Genomic DNA, 23586 nt, shown 5'->3' on the forward strand with positions numbered 1-23586 from the left:
GGTAGGCAGTCTGCCCTCAGTGCCCTGGGGCCACTTTGGGTTCGGAGCTTGCCTTAGAGTAAAAAGAAAGGTCAGTCAGCAGCCAAATTTTCTGGCACCGTCCACTGAACTGTTACCTGCAGGCTGTGGAGTGATATGCCTGAGGGTAGCAGCAGGAGAACAGAATGACCGGCTGGATTTCTCCTTGTATCCAGCAGGCGCGGCACCGCCCACTAGTCTGGTGCCTGACCTGCAGAGTCACACTGCAATTATGCTTGAGGACAGCAGGAGATCAGAAGGGTGGCCATGGCGGAAGAGTTAAGGTGCTGCTGGAATCTGGATATATTCAATCATTCATTCTCTCCCCTTTCGCTGTACGAAAATTTTTTATATTATATATATATATATATATATATATATATATATATATATATATATATATATATATATATATATATATATATATATATATAAAATGTAATAAAATAACTATTTTTGCAGGTAGAAAAAAGTGCTTTTTTCCCCCAAGAGAGTCTGCATAGCATTGCACTCAGTTGTATTGTGCCCACTTGCATTTTACCTGGGTGGGAATGCACCCAGTTGTAATTCCCCTGGGTGGGAATATTATATACATGTGCATGCTCGTCCAAGCGTATGACTCTTTACTTCCCCGCTATGGGCTCTAGCCCAATATCATTTGTACACCTAGCAATAACTCTGGAAAGCGTTAACCACCCACATGATCCACTTTCTGAGGAACCGCTACAGAAGACAGCACAGGAGTAGGGGAACTTGGCACTGGTCAGGTTGGGTAGAGGTCTCATATCTACCAAGACCCAAAGATTGGAAGGAAGAGGTCAACTCCTTGCACTGTAGATTTTGACAAAGCACTGTCAGATTCGTCCTCTCTCCGGAGCTATATCCTGTAGAAATCCAGTCAGGACCCCCAGACACCCTCTAAAAAGCTCTAGATAGGACGAGCCCAACACCAAGGTGCCCCAGATTGCAGATTACATGCTAGGTGAAAACCTAGGAACATACACAAGTGACAGCAAGCAGATACGGAAACCTCCAGCTAACCTATATCCTGCTGGTGCCAAGGCACCTGTATCCACCTGAGCTACAATCTGCATTGAAAAGTCTAAAATGCAGTATTACCTTCTCTACCTGTAATGTCCTGAGAAGCCTTTGCTGAAAGGAACCGCCATTAAAGGATCAGCTGACCCTTCCCCTAGAATAAAGCTTGAAAATACAGCCTCCAGCGTCTGGAAATTACTTTACCCCCACCCGGTATTACTGCCCCTGCATCATCCAGTCAAACGAGAACACAGGTCACACACCCACGCTGCTACTGCGTGAGCCCCAAACAATGTGCCCTTCAGTGTATGCACACAGACACCCACATTGGGAACCCATGCTGCCCGTGCTTGTCCCTGTCAAGGGGGCATGTTTCAGGGCATGGCCCTTGCCAAGTACAGAAGGATAAAGGGAACCAAGCCACCTTCTCACTGTACCAAGGAGGGATCTTGCAGAAAACCCTACTAGCTGCTCCCAAAGGAATCAGGTAGGTAAAAGGCATGGGTGGAATAAAAGGAAAGCAAGAGAAACCGAGGCCTCCATCACCCAAGCTCCAGGCGATGCATCTCCTTTGGCCAGAGGAAACACAAACTGACTAGTTCAGCAGAACTTCCTTTAAGGCTCCTTTAACATGACGCGGATTCTGTACCAATCAGCAGGGGATTAGCTCATCGATTCCCCTCCCGATTGGAGTAGAGTAGGTGGAAGACACAGACAGAGCCCACTCTGCTCTATTTGCAGCTGGAGTAAACAGATTCCACTGTCTGTTTACACCCGACTACCCTCCGATTGACTACCCTCCGATCGGCTCTGCCTAAAAGCAAGGAGGACAGATGCCCTTTTGTTTTAGTGGGCCAGATCAGACCTGGAGGGCAGGCGGGTGTAAAAACAGACACAAATTTGCTGACACCCGCCTGTCCAGAGGAATTCATGGACCTTCCGATCAGGTTATTCTGAAAAACAGACAGGTGGACCTGATTTGACTGCCTGTGTGAAAGGGGCTTTAAATTCTAAAAGGCAGAAGGTTTTTTTCCTTAATGCAAGATTAAAAAAACCTTCAGTGTGCAGCAGCCCTCCTAATACTCACATGAGCCAAGCTCGATCGAGCGATGTGTACTATTGCCTTAGCCACCTGGGACTCCCGTCCTAATTGGCCGAAATACAGCCGTGGCGCCATTGGCTCCCGCTGCTGTCAAAGTCAGTTAGCTAATCAGGAGAGAGAAGGGGCAGGTTTGAACTGCGGCTCCATGTCTGAATGGGCACACAGAACTGTGGCTCAGCTTGGTGCCTTCATAGCAAGCTGCTTGCTGTGGGGGCCCTCGACAATAAGGAGGGGCCAGGAAGGCTGGCAAGCGACCGAGGAGGAGAATCCGGGCTGCCCTGTGCAAAACCACAGCACAGAGCAGGCAAGTACAATATGTCTGTTATTTTTAAAGAAAAAAAAAAAAAACACGAAAATTTTGTATCACTTTAAAGTGTATCTGGTGATGCATTTCCTGTTCTTGTTGGAGGCGGTGCCTATATCTCATATGATCTCCTGGAAGACCATTTTGGAAAAGCTTTTGAAAAAGGCCATGCTGCTGTTTTCATAGAATCCTGCTACTAAGATAACCCCAGCTGTCATTTTTTAATTTTTGCATCTGTCCGAGTTCAAATACCCTTGACTGGTTAAACAATGGATCGAAACTTGGCTGGTTCAGCAGGGACGGGCCGAGATGCGATCCATCTATAGGCAGGCTGTTTGTACCAAAGTCGATCCATCGATCAACTTGAGTACAAACAGCATGTGAGATTTTTAGCATGCAATTTTTGCCAGTGGCTGCAGCCGCCAGCAGTAATCATTGTGCTCGACAAGGACGGCTCCCCGCGCCCCCACCAGGAGAACACAATAGCTCCACAGGAGGGAGTTTTCTATCAACGTTGACTGTTGATGGGGGAATTGAGCAATTTTCAATTCCAACAAAAATTGCATAATCTATGGCCTGCCTTAGAGCTCACCAAAATCCTAAAGTTGTATTGACCTGCCCCATCTAAAGGTGTACAAGTCAGCCACAGCCACCAAAAAAGCCTGCTGGGGATATCACCTCAATGATTAAAAACAGAGCAAAATGTCTGTGCTGACAAAACATTAAAATTCAAAAACAAAAAAAAACTCTTACAGCACATACATAATGCAGACATTTTAAAATGGCACAGAAAAAAAACCCACGCCTGGTCACGTAAATACTGAGGTTTACTCACCTGTGTTGCTGGGCAGAACCAGCTGCCGCACTACTGGGGGTCTCACTGGAGTGGAGGATGGGGAGCTATAGCCGCTGTTGTATGGACTTCCACTAGGATTGGGACTGTAGGAGCTGGCATAGCTGGATGAACTATAAGGAATGCTGTACATACTCTGCCTCTTGGTGGCTGTAAAATAGAGAAATAGTTACATTACCATGTCAAATGTGTTGAGGCTTTAAGGTTTTATTTTCAATGTTACACAAGAACTATACAAACTACATAAATAGATTTGGCCTTATAGTACAACGGTTTAAATCTCTAAATATAAAATTTACCAGTATGAAGAGTTATTTTTTGTGGACCAAACCCCACCAATGACTTGGCTGGTACCCATCACCCTAAAAGCGGTATTAAACCTAAAAATGTATTACCAATCATTAGAAGGGTGGCTGCATTCCTTTTCTTTTCTCTGGCTTTTCTCCCCTGTGTTTTTACCTGGTGATATGACCAGCAACACATCTCCTGTATTAGCGAGACACAACTCTGGAGGATTGAGAACAGGAGGCATAGCAGGCAGTAACAATTGAAGCCAATCTCCAGCTCCCACTTTATAATCAGTTACAGCAAACATTTTCCTCTTTTTGAGATAAAGGTTTTGCATGAATAAATAAAAGCTGATCATTTTAATGACTGCTGCCAAGGTTAAATGGTTTGTTTCATCCATGTAGACTGATACATTCTGCTGGAGAGCTTTATCTTGTGAAAAAAACAGACTTGCTGACTGGATTACCAGATGAAAATAGAAGAAAGCAAGCTTAAAGTGTTACAAAACCCACAACAATAAAATCGGTCTCTATATTATACAGGATTTATATAGCGCCAACAGTTTGCGCAGCACTTTACAACATGGGGGGCAGACAGTACAGTTACAATACAAATCAATATAGGAGGGATCAGAGGGCCCTGCTCATTAGAGCTTACCTGCAGTAAGGCATGCTTATTACACTCACTGTGAAATCTAAGGGGTTAACCCTCTGCATTGTGTAAAAAGGCTGTTTGATCCGGTCTTCTCTGATCCTCCCCTTCTTCCACTGTCCCCATCTATTGCCTGATAAGACAGAGCCTTTGGCGTCAGGCTGCACATGCTCAGTTTATTGTGTATGACTAGTGAGTTTTTCTTTTCTTTTTTTTTGGGGAGGGTGCATATAATCCGCACAGGGCCAATCAGCACTGTCCAGACAGAGGATCAGGGGTCATGTAGCCTCATAGAACAGTCAGTAGAATGAAAACTCCTCCTACAAGCTTTAACCAGACATTGATAGAAGTTACAAGCTAGCTAAATACTGCTGATGAGAAAAGGTATTTTGCAGTTTACATTTACTAAAATAACTGAATTTCCATGTTCTGTGTACGGTGGGAGACCAGATATAGTGAATACAGGATCCTGGGTTTAGTAACACTTTAAAAAAGAAAAACAAATGCAGTCATCGCATCTAAGAACTGGTAAGCTGCAAAAATATAACAGATGTTTGCTTTTGGTTTTGATACTGCTGTAACAGACATGGAAATACCATAAGCACTGTTCATGAGGTTTGGCGCTTTCCTTTTCTCAGAAAACCAAACAGGTCCATGTTGGTACAGATGCAGCATGGCTATCCCTAATCCTCAATGTTCCTAGAGGGAACATGTCAGGATAGTAATGGAGAGTGCTTTATTTCAAACTTGATTTTAAAAGCTGTGGGCTCCATTGTCATCAATCGGTTTCTGGTTTCACCAAATAGTGAGCCAGGGATGCAGAACAAGCAAGCATTTAATGAATCTGAAAAATATAAACTACTGCCTTCTACACTTGATCTAGGTCAGTGGATGCTCAGGTAATAATCCCATGATCAGGATAACCGAGCATTGTAGTTGGCAACATTTAAAGTGGTTCTAAATACATTCTCTGCATATAAAAAGGTAAAAAAACCTGTGTCCGGCTCCCACCAAGCCCCTCTTTATACTTAGGCATGCCATACACGGTGCAAATTCTTTCCTACAACCACAGGTTGCAGGAAAGAAATCTGCACTACTCCCCCATCAACACAGACAGTGCTGACAGTGTAATTGCTCCTGCTGAGCTATTGTCTGCTCCCGGTGGGGGTGGAAGAAGCCATCCCCGCTGGGAGAAGACAGTGATTATCGGCTATAGCAGCTGCTAGTGATAAGCGCAAGAGAATCTGGCAGGTTGGTTGTACCCAAATTGATTGATCAAATTGGTGCATTCAGCTTATCGATTAACAATTCAATCTCCTACAGAATCGGCTGAGACTGGAACCGTATATGGCTGGCCTTACTGAGCCCGATCTCCATCCACCCTGACACTCTCTGCTCTCTCCCTCCTCACAGGGCAGATTGATAGCAAAGGGAGTCATTGGCTCTTGCTGCTTTTAATCAAATCATGTGCTGAAGGAGGGGCAGAGCCAAGCCATGGTGGCTTGGAATTGAGCCTGCCACAATAGGAAGCAGCTTCCTATGTGGCACACTGAGGAGGAGGAGCCAAGCACGCTCACAACTTATTTAAATTCATGGCGGCTTCCATGTTCCTATTTTCACTGGTTCCCTTTTAGACAATGAGGACTGTTATTACACATAAAGCAATTTTTCTTAAAAAAACAAAAGACAATTCAATATTAATCACCAAGGATAGCTGCACTACATGTTGTTAGCTAGAGTCAGTTAGCATAAAGGTCTACTGTACTTGTCTTATGTGAAAGAACGGAGTTATTCTCAGTTTGATTATCTACTTATGGTAAACAAACACATTAAACAGTAATTGAAAATAAAGTCTTTATGTTAGAGAATTTGACATGACAAATTGAATACTGCATTCCGTGCACATGAACATACTATACTGACAGACAGTGGCAGCTGATGGACATTTTTTTTTTCTCTTTTTTGGGGGGGGGGGGGGGGGGGGGCAGCAAACAACCACCGGCCACCCCCTCCCTGGTGCCCTTAATGCACCAGTCTGCCCCTGCTGACAATGTTTCTTGGGGTAAACCCATCTCTTATAGATCATATAGTGGCCAGCATCTCCATTAAAGACATGTAAACAAAACTTCAGTGGTTCTATGTTTAGTCAGCTAGGACAGAGATAACTTTGCAGGTCTTCAAAATAAGCCCAATGCACATCATGTCGAGAAAAGTAACACTCCCTACATAACATACCAAGAAGGACAAGGATTTCATTGTAAATCCTTCCAAAGCATTTGCTACTCATAAAAATGATTTACTTAAGAGACTGAGCATTTAAGTAAAAAAAGTCGCTAAGGCAACTAAAACAAATATCCTGACCAATCAAAATGTATCCACACATTGGGGTTGTTTACTAAAGGCAAATAGACTGCACTTTGCAAATGCAGTTGAACTCATTTTCTGCAGAGCTTAGTGCGTGTGGGGAAGCTTCACTTTGTACTTACGTACTGTGTACTTTCACTTTGTACTTACTTACACCCAATCAGGTGCAAGAAAAAAGTAAATAAAAAAAAGCATTTTTGCATGCACATGATTGATGATGGAAAATCAGTAGAGCTTCGCCACATCCACTAAGCTGACTGGACAAAGGCCAACTACATTGGCAAAGTTCACAGTCTAATATTTCTATATAGTAAATGAAACCTCACCTGTGACCAGATCTGTGGTCAACAGATCACAGGTTGTTTATATATATATATATATAAAAAAAAAAAAAAAAAAAAAAAAAAAGAGCTCCAGTGGTCATTACATTTTTGGGGGAGATTATGAAGGGTTACAGCCTCTGTCAGGCTTTTATTTCTGAGGGTGAGATTTTCCCCTCTTAACACCCAGCATAAAACTAAGTGGAAATAAACAGGAATGCAAGCAGGTCTAAAAGCCATCCCTCTTCCTTCCAGTACCAGTGAGAACATAGGAAGTTGTTTCTAATTTTTCCCCACTCTCCCTCCATAACGGTTTTGGTTGACCTTAAAGTGGTTCTGCTGCATTGAGGTAAAACACCTTCTGCAAGCAGCTGTACCACCCCCCCCCCCCCCAAAAGTTACCCGAGCACCATCTCGATCCGGTACAGGGCTCTCTCCCTCCTCAATGGCTCAAACACAGCAGAAGAATCCAGTGGCCGTCAATCACAGATCAGGAGTGAGCATGCATGAGTTCCTTGCTATGGGGGCATTCAGCGGGGTGGGGGGTATAATAACCAGGGTCGTGGGTGAGGGACTCGAGAAGAGGAGGACTGGGGCTGCTCTGTGAAAGACCATTGACCTTAAGGTGCTTCTATAGGCGGAAGGTTTTTTACCTTAATGCATTTGCTGCATTAAGGTAAAAAAACATTCTGCAAGCAGCTGCCCCCCTCCCCCCATATAATCACCTGAGCCCCATCTCGATCCAGCAATGCGCACAAGGGCAGCGGCTCTCTACCTTCTCAATGGCTCAGACACAGCAGCAGAAGCCAGTGGCTGCTAATCACGACCTGAAGACCGGCTCAGGAAGCGAGCATGCATGAGTGCCTTGCCATGGGGGCACGCTCATGTTTGTTAATTGAAAAAAAAAAAAAAGCTTGGCTTTAGAATCACTAATAGGGAGAGCAAAGCCTGAGCAATATATTTCTGGGTCACGTGTACAGCGCATGATGTACTACTCACCTGACATTGTTTGCTCAAGTCTGTGGATAAGGTTTTTTTTTGCACACTCCACATCAGGCGTGGGACTGTCAAAAACCTGCCGACACCAAACCAGGGGACTGACTGTTTCCTGTGATGAGGGTAACTTTTTCTTTGGTGAAGTATACAACCTGAAAATAAAAACACTGTTTAGAATAGGACAGAAACAACTAATCGATTAATCAACAACAAATCGATTATGAAATCAATCAACTATTTTCATAATCGATTAATCGGCCAGCCAATTAGTTGGCCTGCATACAGAATGCATCATTTGTTTACATATCAGGAAATACAGTGCAACACACATACAGCTCAGTACATCATCCATACATGTCAGTAAGTGCTTGAGAACTTGTGAATGTGCGAGGAGCAATGCTTCATGGGACATGTAGTCCTGGGCAGGAAGTGAGTGGTTCTAAAAAAGGGAGTAGTTTTATTTTACCTTGCTATAGGGGCACTCTATATTACACTTTGCAGCTTGCTATTGGAGCACTCTGAAGGCAGGAGGAGCCAAAAGCGTTGGTGGGGGAGCCCAGAAGAAGAGAATCAGGGCTGCTCTGTGCAAAACCATTGCACAGAGCAGGTAAGTATAAAATGTTTGTTGTTTAAAAAAAAAAAAATTACTTTAAAACTCTGTGAAGGGAAGATTAGCATCTGAACCCAGAGAAGGTGGAAGCTGATAGACTGGAGATAATAATACAAAAAATAAAAGTGTTTCAGCTCTTAGTACTAATTTAATAATATTTATACCCCCCCCCCCCCTTTCATATAGCTTTATGTCTGACTCCTAGTTATAATGCCAATATAGTGTGTGTGTAAAAATTTTTTCCCAGTTGTAACTTGTACTGTGCAGTTACTCTGGCCAATCACAGTGCCGGAGCCGCAATACCTGGAAGCACCCCCCCCCCCCCCCCCGGGAGACGTCAGCCGCCGGATCGATGAACGAAAACTGTGCTGTGGGGGCTTCGATCTCAGGTAAGCAATTTATAATGAGCTAGTATGCTATGCATACTAGCTCATTATGCCTTTGTCTTGCAGGTTTTTTTTTTTTTTTTTTTTTTAAACGGGTTTACAACCACTTTAGATATGTCCTTTACTACCCCCACACCCCTCCCCCCCCCCTCCAACAAAAAAATCCATTTACAGAATTGAAATAGTCACTATCCAAGCTCGCCAACACACAGATAACCAAAGTCCCCTCCATCACAAGTGTCACCGATCTGCCCCTTTGATATGCTCCATATTAAACGCTGTACATCCTGCTGTAGGAGAACCCTGGATATCAATCGTTCTTGAGTGGAAATCTCAGAGAAGATATATAGGATGTCACCAGCCAGGAATGTAAACAAGTGTCTCATGGGAACACATGTAATATAGGCTGCCATGACTAAGAGGGTAGAGAAAACCAATCGTAAAATGTGGGCAGCAGCCAGAAGCAGCACAAACACCCCTTACTGTAAACTTTGAGTAAGATGAAATGTGTGCAAAATATCCAATTGACATAAATAAAACCAAAAACCTCTTTTAAATTAGTTTAATTTTGATGTAAACATTTGTAAAAAACAGGATTGCAAAAACAGTGATAACCAGATCTAAAATAAGTCCAAAATGTGCCTGTGTTGTTTGGATTCACCACACCCTGAATTATAAGTAAATCTCAGGCCTGTGACATGAAAAGCACATCTGTCACACCAAGCTCTACTACTCTATAAATCTGTTACTATGTGTGTAAGGTATGCAGGGCTGAGCAGATCACTGCTTCTGTCTATAATGAGGTGGAGGCAGGATAGCTTAAAGGCAAACTGACAACAGCTGCTAATTCTGACAGATTACAAACAAGCCTATAAAAAGTATTGTGTGGACAGAACACAGACTATGGCTGCCACAACCCCCATCATCCCTCAGCTGGCCACCGGAAGAAGAGGTCATCCCAGACAAAAAGGTTTCCATCACTAGGCCAATTACTACAATAACTACTGCGAAAGGACAGGACACCAAACAGGTGTTTAAGGCTCGGTTCACATCTATGACTTTAATGCTTTTCGCAGAAACGCACTAAAGTTCATTTAACCAATTGCCTTTCAGTGGTGATATCTGAACGATGCCGGCAGCTGCAGGCATCATTCAGGTATCTTTTTCCCGCCAACGATTCCCTTCAACGTAAGATCAATCATAGCTGTTGGCACACGATCGTTCTTACAGGCGGCAGGAGGTGGCGCACCCCCCCCCCCCCCACCGATCGGCGACCTGGAGAAAGAATCTGCCGCTGGCAGAAGTTAGCCATAGAGGATTTGAGGATTTCTGAGGGACAGATGGTGCCCAGAAATCTCTATGAATCTCAAAGGCCCAGGCGCGATGTTATGACATGTCTCATAGACCCCACATCGCTCCAGAAAAAGGACAGATCACACACCATACCTTTAACAAAGGATGTTTACATTCCTTGTAATAGGAATAAAAGTGATACTTTTTTTTTTTTTTAAAAAGGTAAAGTGTAAAATATATATATATATATATATATATATATATATATATATATATATATATATATATATATATATATATATATATATATATATATATATATCTATATCTATATCTATATCTATATCTATATCTATATCTCGAAAAAAAAAAACGCCCATTTCAAGCGCCCCCATCCCACGAGCTCGCATACAGAATCAAACGTATATGTAGGTTGCGCCCGCATATGTAAACAATGTTCAAACCACACATGAGGTATTGCTGCAAATGTTAGCACAAGAGCAACAATTCTAGCACTAGACCTCCTCTAACTCTAAAACTGTAACCTGTAAGAAGAAATGTAAACGTCACCTTTGGAGATTTTTTTTAAGTATTGAAGTTTGGCGCCATACGACCAGTGCGTGCAATTTTAAAGCGTGACATGTTAGGCATCCATTTACTCGGTTTATCATCTTTCACACTTTACAAAAAAATTGGGCTAACTTTACTGTTTTTTTTTTTATTATTATTATTATTCATGAAAGTGTTTTTTCACCCCGCAAAAAATAAAAATAAATTGCGTTTGAAAAATACCTGCGCAAATACCGAGACAAAAAAAAGTTGCAATGATCACCATTTTATCTAGAGTCTCTTCTAAAAAAAAAAAAAAAAAAAAAAAAAAAAAACAACAAAATGATAATAAAAAATAAATATTTTTATTTAATTTTTTGGGAGTCTGAGTAATTTTCTAGCAAAAAATGTTTTTTTACATGTAGGAGAGGAGTGCTAGAACTCGCCCAGTGGGTGAGTGGTTAACATGGGACGCACTCACATCCATGATTTGTTTCAGCGGTTACATTTTTAGAAAGGGTCAGGGAAAGCCATTTTAAAAGCAAAATGGTGCATTTTTGGTTCAACTGACTTCAATGGAGAAGCTGCAGAAAAGCATGCAGTGCGGTCTTGTGTTTTGTAATTTTTAATCCACCAAACAATAAAATTGCCCAAAAAAAAATATATATATTGTAAATGCGACAAAAAAAAAAAAAAAAAAAAAAAAAAAAAAAAAAAACGCAAAATGCACAACAAAAAGCACTGCAGAAACTGATCAAAAGCAAACTGCATAGGTGCAGGGTGGATTTAATTTAAATCATAGTTTTTAAAGAGTAAATATCACCTCTGTCCTGCAGCGCCTCTTACTTATATTTATCTCATGGTTACTGTGAAATTGTGTGAACGCATCAATTCAGTGCTTGGATTCATTGAATGAGTTTACCAAAAATGTAAACATTGCAGAATATACAGCCTCATACTATATAACTAAACTCCATTTCGTGCTGAATAAACCAAATTATTAATGTATCTTAAATTGAAAACGATCTTTTGATAGATTTACAATCCAAAAGCATTTTATTAACCAGTTGCCTACCTTGGGCGTCTTACAAACGTCCATAAAACCCCCTCCTCTGTACACAGGACGTGTCTTGTACACCTTGCACTTCTTTTATTATCTTCTGCTCAACTACTATGCACAGCCCATGAGATCCTATGACAGGGAGCTAGTCAGATGTCTTCACTGAATGATCACCCTGAGGCCTCATGCACACTGGACTTTTTTTTCTTTTTTTTACAGCAGCTGTTTTTGGCTTCAGAAGTTTTTTTCTACAGTCAAACTCTCCATCACATTATGCCATGTGTCCAAGCACACACAGGCTGTTATCAGTTTTTGACTGGGGCGCTTTTTTTTTTTTTTTTTACTTTAGGCTCCATGCACACTGGACATTAACCACTTGCTTACTGGGCACTTAAACACCCTTCCTGCCCAGACCAATTTTCAGCTTTTGGTGCTCTCACACTTTGAATGACAATTACTCAGTCATGCAACACTGTACCCAAATGAATTTTGTGTCCTTTTTTTCCCCACAAATAGAGCTTTCTTTTGGTGGTATTTGATCACCTCTGGGGTTTTTATTTTTTTGCGCTATAAATGAAAAAAGACTGAAAATTTTGAAAAAAAAACGCATTTTTCTTTGTTTCTGTGATAAAATTTTGCAAATTATATATTTTTTTCATAAATTTTGGCCACAATTTATACTGCTACATATCTTTGGTAAAAATAACCCAAATTAGTGGATATTATTTGGTCTTTGTGAAAGTTAGAGAGTCTACAAGCTGTGGTGCGAATCGCACAAAATTGATCACATCTGATGTACTGGTGGCCTATCTCACTTCTTGCGACCAGAACAAGTCAGGAAAGTACAAATACCCCCCAAATGACCCCTTTTTTTAAAGTAGAAATTCCAAGGTATTTACTAAGATGCATGGTGAGGTTTTTGATGTTGTCATCTTTTTCCCACAATTCTCTGCAAAATGAAGATTTTTTTTTTTTTCCCCTCACAAAATTTTCAATGTAATAGGTTATTTCTCTCACATGGCATGTGTATACCACAAATGACACCCCAAAATACATTTTGCTACTCCTTCTGAGTATTACGATACCAAATGTGTGAGACTTTTACACAGCCTGGCCACATACAGAGGCCCAATATTGAAATAGCACCATCAGGCGTTCTAGGAGCATAAATTACACATTTCATTTCTCAACCACCTATTACAGTTTTGAAGGCCCTGGAGCACCAGGACAATGGAAATGCCCAAAAAGTGACCCCATTTTGGAAAGCTAACACCCCAACGTATAATCTATGAGGCATATTGAGTCGTTTGTATTGGTTCATTTTTTTTCCAGAAGTTTTGGGAAAATGTGGAAAAAAAATTAAAACGCATTTTTTTTTTTACGCAAAGTTGTCCATTTATAAGATATTTCCAACACATAGCATTTACATAGCAAAAATGACACCCCAAAATACGTTCTACTACTCCTCCTGAGTATAACGATACCAAATGTGTGAGACTTTTACACAGCTTGGCCACATACAGAGGCCCAACATGCAAGGAACACCATCAGGTGTTCCAGGGACACATAGCCTGCACATACCAAGAATTACACCCCAAAATACATTCTGCCGAGAAAAGAGTAAACAAAAGATTACCTGTGGTTTTAGCAGCGCAGTTGTCCACAGGATGATAGCACTGGTCCAGGCAGCAGACAGGGACTTGGTCAGCAAAAGTGAACACAATTTTCCAGGCAACAGGCAGGTATACTGTCCATAGTCAATATTGGCAGCAGGCAGGGATACTGTCCATATACAGTCCAAGGTCAGTGCAGGCAGAGATCGTCAGCATTGCCAAAATATTGGTCCTGGTAGTAGGCAGGAACATGGTCCATCCATGTGGTGTGGTCAGTTCATGCGACAGGCAGAGGCATGATGGTATAGGTCCTACAGGCAGCAGGCAGAAGTAGGGCCTTGTTCAGGACAGAATGGGGATAGGGGTAGAGGCTTCTCCCACCCAAATCTCTTTGAAGCCTCCGAGTCTCCAGACCCTAATCTAGGAATGAGAAAACAAAGGAAATTGTCTTCTTCATCCAAAAAAACTATTCTGGAGCCCCTCACATATGTGAGACCCCTGTTATGAATCCCACTAGTCCACTGAGAGGGTACAAGATCAGTCCAAGAGGCAGGCAAAAGGCATGGTCAAACAGTCCAGGGTCAGTTCCAGATCAGGCAGAGGTATGTACAGAATCAGTAGGCAGAAACATGGTCGAATAACAGTCCAGGGTCAGTTCCAGATCAGGCAGAGGTATGTACAAAATCAGTAGGCAGAAGTGTGGTCGAATAACAAGCCAGGGTCAGTTACAGAGCAAGCAGAGGCATAAGGGGTTTGAAGGTAAATGGCAGGAAGTGAGGGTTAGGGTTACCATACTTCACTAATAATTCACTGAAGTATTGGTAACGGCGGAAACAGTCACCTATGCAGAGGCCTGGTTGGGAAGGGCATTGGGCACAATGATAAGTGGTGTCTCTTCTCACTCCTCGTTTGCTGCACACCCGACATTTTTTCTGATGTCTTCGGCCTGTTGGTCTGGGAGGGATTTTGTCAGGAAAGTGGGGTTCAGAGAGTCTGCTAATTACATCGGATCGAATGTTTTGTGGTGGGCCGTTGGGGTATATAAGGGCAGTGGTGATTTCCTCCTGGTAGCCAAGGAAGGGTATGGGTCTTTCTGTGGACTTACGATAAATTACATACGTGTTGTATATGGCCAAATTAAAGAAATAAATTGAATTTTTTTTATACCACTTGTATGTTCTTCTCGTGGCAAGATAGGGTTCGAGCATCTGGTCGTTCAAGTCGACACCCCCCATGAACATGTTGTACTCATGGATACAAGTAGGTTTTTGTATTGGGCCATCCCTCCTGGTGATCTCAACAAAAGTGTTGTTGTGGATCTAAGAAAGCATGTAGACATCCCTTCTGTCCCTCCACTTCACAGCCAAAATTTCCTCGTTCCGTAAACTCGCCGCTTCGCCTTTTCTTAGCCTTTTGTTGACGAGGCTTTGAGGAAAGCCCTTCTGGTTCGTTCTTACGGTGCCACATGCTGGAGTTTGCATTCTATGGAGGTTGCGGAACAGGGGTAAACTGGTATAAAAATTGTCCACATACAGATGGTAGCCTCTCTCAAGGAGTGGGTTTATGAGTTCCCAAACAACTTTTCCACTCGATCCGATGTATTCGGGGCAATTAGGAGGATGTAGCTGGCTGTCCTTCCCTTCGTATACCATGAAGGAATATGTATACCCTGTGGCTCGGTCACACAACTTATACATCTTCACTCCATAGCGGGCCCTTTTGGAGGGAATAAATTGCTTTAGCCCCAGCCTGGCAGAAAATTTTATCAGGGACTCATCCACACATATGTGTTGGTCTGGGGTAAACAACTGGGGGAAAATCTGAGAAAAATAATTTATTAGTGGCCGAATTTTGTAAAGTTTATCAAAATTTGGGTCATTCCGGGGAAGGCACTGGGTATTGTCATTAAAGTGTAGAAATCTCATTATCATTAGATATCTGGTCCGGGGCATTATTGAGGAAAAGATGGGCATGTGATAGATGGGGCGGGATGACCAATATGCACGTATTTCATTTTTATTGTTTAGTCCCATACAAAATGTGAGGCCCAAAAATTTTTTCAACTCCTCCACTGTTAGGGCTCTCCACTCGTAGGGACAGGCATAAGAGGATGTTGGGTTGCTTTCAATAAATTGTTGGGCATATAGGTTGGACTGGACCACAATGGATTCAAGCAAGTCCTCTGTAAAAATTAGGTGGAAAAAGTCCATCAGGGAAAAATTGTGTGTCCACCTGGACTCCTGGGTTGGCAGTGAAAGGGGGAACGTTGGCTTCTCCTGAGTTAGGAGTAAGCCACAAGGGGTTCTGGAGGGAATAGGGAAGGCTGGCATGGGACCTAACCCTTTAGGGCCGAGTTGACACCCCACTGGTACGTGGCCTTTGCCGAGGTACTGTGGTGCCGGGGGATGGCACTGGGTTGCCGGTGGATGGTACCGCCTCCTCACCAGTGCGCCTTCATCTGACGGGCGGACTATCATCTTCCTCCTCTGAGGCTGTCATGGTACTGCTGCTGAGGACAGGCTCGTAGTCCACGTCAGAGTCACAATCTGAATATGAGGAGGAATCCGAAGCGGAAACCTCCCCGTTGCTCTCGTCGGCTGCAAGGATATCATATGCCTCCTCAGCTGAATACAATCTTTGTGACATTTTTATTGATCACTGAAAGGCGACGCTGATGTGGCAGGTGACACTGACAGCACTGATCACAGGTAACACTGACGTGGCAGGTGGGACTGGAGGCAGATGGGACTGGAGGCAGATGTGGCTTTCAGATGGCACTGGCTAATTGCTCTGGCAAATGGGGCTGGCAGGTGGCACTGCGGCTGGCAGGTGGCACTGGCAGGTGGCACTGGCGCTGGCAGGTGGCACTGGCGGCACTGGGGCCGACGGCACTGGCAGGTGGCACTGGCAGGTGGCACTGGGGCTGACGGCACTGGCGCTGGCAGGTGGCACTGGCACTACTGGCAGATGGCACTGGGGCTGACAGATGTTAGTCACAGTAATGAATTCACAGTGTAACACTCACAGATCCTCTCTCTCCTCACACGCTGTCTCTGTGTGAGGAGAGAGAGACACGGCAATGGGAGATGATCTCATTTGTTTACATTTGAGATCATCTCCTATTGGCAGCTGCGATCGCGCTGTGAACGGCCGCTTTGATTGGCCATTCACGGCGATCTGTATTCGCCTGTCTCCGGGAGACACGGCGGATACAAAACTTCCGCGATGCGCGCCCCCGGCGGCGCGCATTGCGGAAGTAAACTAAAGGACGTCCAGGGACGACCGCCCGGACGAACCCGCCTGCTCTACGGCCGTCATTCGGCTATAGGGCGGGCGGGAGGAGGTTAAAAATAACGTTATACAAATGGCAGTAGCTTTGCAGTGAGTTTTTAAAAGTTATTTCTTTTTTTTTATTTAACCACTTCCCACCCGGCCAATGCACATATATGGCCGGGTGGGAGCCGTCTACTTCTGATAGGACGTTCAGGAACGTCCTTCAGAAGGAGCGGGTTCGCCCGCGCAGCGGTGCGATCCCGATGTACTCGTGTCACCCGGACACGGCACATCTCAGATCAGCAGGAGGGCTCTGTGATTGGCCCTCCTGATCACATGACGGCCGTCATGTAATGTAAACAGCCGGTTGCTAGGCAATCCTCTCCTCACACAGAAGTCATCGCTGAGGAGAGGAGAGCAGATCGCTGCAGCCGGCTGATGATCAGTGAGTATGAGCTGTTTTTTTACAGCTTTTTACTCACTGATCATCAGTCTAGTGTAAACACACAACACACCACACAGTATAAACACAATGTCCCCACATATGTCCCTAATAATAAAAACATGTCCCCTACATATGTCCCACTAAAATCACATGTCCCAAAGATTATCTGCACACATATGTATGTGATCACCTGCACACACCAAAATAAAGCTCCATTTGTGCGAACAAAATGATAAAAATTTCATTTGGGCACAGTGTAGCATGACCGCGCAATTGTCACTGAAAGCGCTAGAACGACGAAAGCTGAAAATTGGGCTGGAAAGGAAGGGGGCGAAAGTGCCCAGTATTGTAGTGGTTAAGGTTTTTGCATTAGCTTTTTATTCGAGTTTTTTTTTTTTTTTTTCAATGGCTCAAAAACGTTTAACTCTGGTGAGCCATATTTCTGAGCGCTTATCGAAGTTTACCGCTTTTAAGCGTTTTTTGTGGTCACAAAAAAGAAAGAGCCCAGGTACGGGATTTTAAGGCGTTCAGACAAAAGCCCATAAACTCCACGAGAAAGAGGGTAGCTATGCTCCTACCTACAGTGGGGCCCCAGAGAATGACCTAACATGAAGCCAGATCACAGCAGCGTAAAACAAATAAATAAAAGGAATTTGGAGTAGGCTGAAAGCAATAAAAAAGGTAAATTTTGGTAACTTTCTTGCTCCTGAGATGTGTCCAATCACAGCCGGTAACATGCATTGTCCTTGTGCACGGCCCACGTGCCCGAGGCTTGTCACACAGACACAGCCCATCCTTGATCACGCCCAATCACAGCTGGTCACAGAATGTAAACAAACCGCTCTCCTCCTCACACATGAGGTGGACCTCTCTATGTGACCAGGCTGTGTAAAAGTCTCACATATGCTATTGCCATAAGTAGCAGAATGTATTTTGACGTGTCGTTTTTGCTATGTACATGCTATGTGTTAGAAATAGCTTAGAAATTGACCACTTAGGCCTCATGCACACGAGACGCAGATGAAACCTCTGTTAAAAAAAAGCTGAAACGCGCGTTTGCATGCCGCGTTTAGACGCGTTTGCGTTTAAACGCGTTTATAAAGATAACATCATGTAGACCCTCCCCAAGCTCTCAAAGCATTTTTTTTAACTATTTCTGCTATTTTGATCAGAGTGAGCAGCAGCAGCATAGAGAGCAGTTGTACACTTGCATTTGCCGTGTCACTTGCCACGTCACCTGCCACAAGTTGGGGATTGCCCACTTGCCACGTCACTTGCCACATCACCTGCCACGAGATGTGGATTGTCCACTTTCCACGTCATCTGCCATGCCACCTGCCACAAGCTGTGGATTATCCACTTGCCACGTCACCAGCCACATCACCTGCCACAAGTTGTGGATTGTCCACTTGCCACGTGACTTGCCACATCACCTGCCACGTCACTTGCCACATCACCTGCCACAAGTTGTGGATTGTCTACTTGCCGCGTCACTTGCCACATCACCTGCCACGTCACTTGCCACGTCACCTGCCACAAGTTGTGGATTGTTCACTTGCCACGTCATCTGCCACGTCACCTGCCACAAGTTGTGGATTGTCCACTTGCCACAAGCTGTGGATTGTCCACTTGCCACATCACTTGCCACAAGTTTTGGATTGTCCACTTGCCACGTCACTTGCCACATCACCTGCCACGTCACTTGCCACGAGATGTGGATTGTCAACTTGCCATGTCACTTGCCACGTCACTTGCCACAAGATGTGGATTGTCCACTTGTCACATCACCTGCCACATCACTTGCCACATCACCTGCCACAAGTTGTGGATTGTCCACTTGCCACGTCACTTGCCACATCACCTGCCACGTCACTTGCCACAAGATGTGGATTGTCCACTTTCCACGTCATCTGCCATGCCATCTGCCACAAGTTGTGGATTGTCCACTTACCACGTCACCAGCCACATCACCTGCCACAAGTTGTGGATTGTCCACTTGCCACGTCCCCTGCCACGTCACCTGCCACAAGTGGATTGTCCACTTGCCACATCACTTGCCACATCACCTGCCACAAGTTGTGGATTGTCTACTTGCCGCGTCACTTGCCACATCACCTGCCACGTCACCTGCCACAAGTTGTGGATTGTTCACTTGCCACGTCACCTGCCACAAGTTGTGGAATGTCCACTTGCCACAAGCTGTGGATTGTCCACTTGCCACGTCACCTGCCACGTCACCTGACACAAGTTGTGGATTGTCCACTCGCCACGTCACTTGCCACATCACCTGCCACAAGTGGATTGTCCACTTGCCACGTCACTTGCCACGTCCCCTGCCACAAGTGGATTGTCCACTTGCCACGTCACTTGCCACAAGTTATGGATTGTCCACTTGCCACGTCACATGCCAGTCACCTGCCACAAGTTGTTGATTTTCCACGTCACCTGCCAAGTCACTTGCCGCATCACCTGCCAGGTCACTTGCCACAAGTTGTGGATTGTCCACTTTCCACATCACTTGCCACTTCACCTGCCACAAGTTGTGGATTGTCCACTTGCCACATCACTTGCCACCTGCCATGTCACTTGCCACAAGTTGTGGATTGTCCACTTGCCACGTCACTTGCCACAAGTTGTGGATTGTCCACTTGCAATTGCAATTGTTTAAAATATTTTTCTAATGGTTTTTCATCATTTGCAATCATTTTTGAGATTTTTAATGTAAAAAAAAGGTCACCTTTAAAAACGCATATAAACGCAAATGCGGCTAAACGCGGGTGCCGCGTTTAGCCGCGTTTTGCGTCTGAAACGCAGAAATTTTTGTTTCTGAACGCATTTTTTTGCTTCTGGAAAAACGAGATTAAACGCAACTGCATATAAACGGAAAAAAACGAGACTGTGTGCATGGACACATAGGATAACATTGAATGAGTTCAGGTGCAGTTGAAAAAACTGTCCAACTGCATCTGAACGCGCGTTTAACTGCGTCTCGTGTGCATGAGGCCTTACTGTAAAAGAAAATACGTTTTTATTTTCTTTCCACGTTTTCCAAAATCTTGTGGGAAAAAAAAAAAAAAAAACACGTTCAAAAGACTAATTTATGCCTCATGGAATATACTTTGGGGTGTTTGCTTTCCAAAATGGGGTCATTCTGTGGGTACTTCCATTGTTCTGGTGCTTCAGGGCCTTCAAAAGTGTGATAGGTTGTTAAACAAAATTTTGTGTGCAATTTATGCTCCTAGAACTCCTGATGGCGATCCCTGCATGTTGGACCTCTCTATGTGGCCAGGCTGTGAAAAAGTCCCACACGTTGTAGCCTTACTCGACAGGAGTAGCTGAATGTATTCTGGGGTGTAATTGAAAGTATGCATATGCTTTGTGTGAGAAATAACTTATGACAATTGTGTAAAAAAAAAAATTATATATATATATATATATATATATATATATATATATATATAAATAACTTCCCTAAGAATTGTGGGAAGAAATACAACTTCAGAAAACTCACTATGCCTCTTACTAAATACCTTGGACTGTCTACTTTCCAAAAAGGGGTAATTTGGGGGGTATTTGTACTTTCCTGACATTTCAGGGCCTCAAGAGATGAGATTGGCCATGTGTGATCAATTTTCAATCATTTGCACCATAGTTTGTACACTAACTTTCACACAGACCAAACAATATACACTTATTTGTGTTTTTTTTTTACCAAAGATATGTAGCAATATAAATTTTGGTCCAAATTTATGAACAAAAATTTGTTATTTGCAAAATTTTATTATAAAAAAAAATAAAAAAGAAAAAGAAGTTCTTCCAAATTTTTCCACTCATGTCGCATCCACATCCGATCGCACATCCGCCGCTTCCGTAAGCGGCTTCATTCCAGTCTCCTAATTGTAAACACGGAAGCGACGTCATGACGTCGCTTCCCGTTTACTCGGCTGCCAATGGCACCGGATTTAAAAATATATACAGTATTCAGAGTCGCCCAAAACGGCAATCTGAATACTTTGAAGTGTAAAGGACCCCCCATTCCCTCCATAAAGAGTACCCATCACCACCTATTACTGTCACAAGGGATGTTTACATTCCTTGTGACAGCAATAAAAGTTATAAAAAAATTATTTATTTTAAACAAAACAATTTATTAATTTTAAAATAAATAAGAAAAAAAAAAAATTTGTTAAAGCGCCCCCCCGTCCCCGCAAGCTTGCGCAGCAAAGAAAACGCATACGGAAGTCGCACCCGCATATGTAAACGGTGTTCAAATCACACATGTGAGGTATCGCCGCGATCGTGAGAGCAATAATTCTAGCACTAGACCTCCTCTGTAACTCTAACCTGGTAACCGGAATTTTTTTTTTAAAGCGTCGCCTATTGAGATTTTTAGGTACCGTAGTTTGTCATCATTCCACGAGTGCGTGCAATCATCAAGTGTGACATGTTTGGTATCTATTTACTCAGCGTAACATTATCTTTCACATTATGCCTTAAAAATTGGCCTAAATTTTACGGTTTCGTTTTTTTAAACTTCATGAAAGTGTCCCTTTTCCCAAAAAGTTGCGTTTAAAACACCACTGTGCAAATACTGTGTGATATAAAATATTGCAACAATCGCCATTTTATTCTCTAGAGTCTATGCTAAAAAAATATATATGTATAAAATGTTCGGGGGTTCCAAGTAATTTTCTAGCAAAAAATATGGATTTTAACTTGTAAAACACCAAAATGTCCAAAAATAGGCTTATTCATGAAAGGGTTAATCTCCTGCTCCATGTTTCTATTTTAAATTATTTGCGGGAAACATTTTTTATGAAGCACGTATTATACATTGTTATCTGAGCTGCCTTTTCCAGACCCCCGCGATTGCGCCATTTAGTCACCGCTTTTGTCCCCAACCTCCACCGCTGTCATTAGAGTAGAGAGGAGCAGGCGGCGGGACAATTCTGGACTGGGGGGCGGGATCAGCACTGTGTGGAGAGAGGTAGCTGCCTGTCACATCAATCGGGAGGCGATTGGCTGCTAGGAGGCGGCCCTAGCAGCCAATCACCAGTTCGCCAATATGAAAAGTTAACCCGGCAGCTTGTGCCCCAACCCAGTGCTGCTGTGCCTCCAGTTTAGGATTATCCCACCTTCTGCTCTCCGCTCTGTGAAAGGTAGGAGAGTGATGGGAAGAAAATACATAGAACTGTGAAGAATGGGGAGCGGGGGGCAATAGTGTGTGTGTGTGATGGCGATATGTGAAGGGGGGGCAATACAGTGTGGGGGTGATATGTGACGTGTTCAAGCAGTTGCACACAAATTTAGGTGCTGCACAGAAAATGTGTAGGGGTACCATTGACTCCTGAATACACCAAAATACAAGGTGTAATTTCCCGCACTTAAAAATTGCATAGTACAAATGCACCATGCAGTTTCCATCCGGCTGCATTTTTTTTTAAAAAGGTGCAAGGACTTTTTCCCAGCAGAAAATTCAGGCACAGCGGCCCATTCAAATGGACCTGGGCTGTGATGTAAAGAATCGGAATCATCACAAAACTGCGTTTTGGACATTGGCCGGAAGAAAACTTTACTAAATCGGACCTCCATGAATTTTAATTCAATACCCCTGGTTTAGGGTATATCTATCTGTTTTATTGTAAATCGGTAAGAACGATAAAATTACTGATGCATTATGATAAAAAGGAAATAAAAACACACACACACACACACACACACACACACACACACACTTTTTTATATTTGTCACTTTTTTTTACCGTCCTGCCAGCGCACCGCTCCAGTGTGAAAGCCCTCTGGACTTTCACACTGGAGACACAGCAGCGGCTCTTTCAGGGCGCTTTACAGCCGCTATTATTAGAGCTGTAGCGCCTGCAAAGCACCCCAGTGTGAAAGGGGTCTTAGTTATATTTTTAACCCAGACTTTCCCTACTTGATACACGTCATATTGACATTTATAAAATGTAAAAGGCAGAAAAAATGGCTGTGGAGACCTCCGGCACCTGATGCGGCAACTCAATTATACATAACACAGTTCAATCCAAATTTCCAGGGCAAACAGGGGAAGCCAAAGAACATTCTTTGTTAAGCCCCACCAGAATGACAGAAACGTGCAGATACAGAATAGGATGAGAAGTGATTAAATTAGGTACTTATCTCAACAAAAATAATATGCATGAAAAAAATAAAATATATAAAAACAAAAAATAAAAAAACGGAAACCTTTTTCTGTGGATTCATACCGCCAGTTCTATTTGTAGTCTACATGCGTTTTTAGGAGACTGATAAGCTTACAGGAATGCATGTGACGTTGGAGTGAGACTTTCCAAGCTATATAAATAGATGTATAAAATACCCAACTGTACTGTAGTGTGAAAATAAATCCTATATAGTGTGCTGTTCAGACTGTCTATATAGTAA

The 23586-nt window shown here is 43.3% G+C and overlaps 1 protein-coding gene across 2 annotated transcripts in view; it reads right to left on the reverse strand.

The window, feature by feature from the left end:
• Positions 1-23586, reverse strand: part of SLAIN2 (SLAIN motif family member 2) — a 98858-nt gene that overhangs the window by 47472 nt on the left and 27800 nt on the right. For both annotated transcript variants that reach the window (XM_077477523.1, XM_077477524.1), the window contains exons 2-3: positions 7938-8086; positions 3298-3465 (exon numbers count right to left, since the gene is read on the reverse strand). In XM_077477523.1, coding sequence (XP_077333649.1) covers positions 3298-3465; positions 7938-8086 — 317 coding nt within the window. The remainder of the gene's footprint in view (positions 1-3297; positions 3466-7937; positions 8087-23586) is intronic.

Source organism: Lithobates pipiens, unplaced genomic scaffold (assembly GCF_037356315.1).
Source record: "Lithobates pipiens isolate NorthernLeopardFrog02 unplaced genomic scaffold, aLitPip1_a1.2 Scaffold_13, whole genome shotgun sequence".
NCBI lineage: Eukaryota > Metazoa > Chordata > Amphibia > Anura > Ranidae > Lithobates > Lithobates pipiens.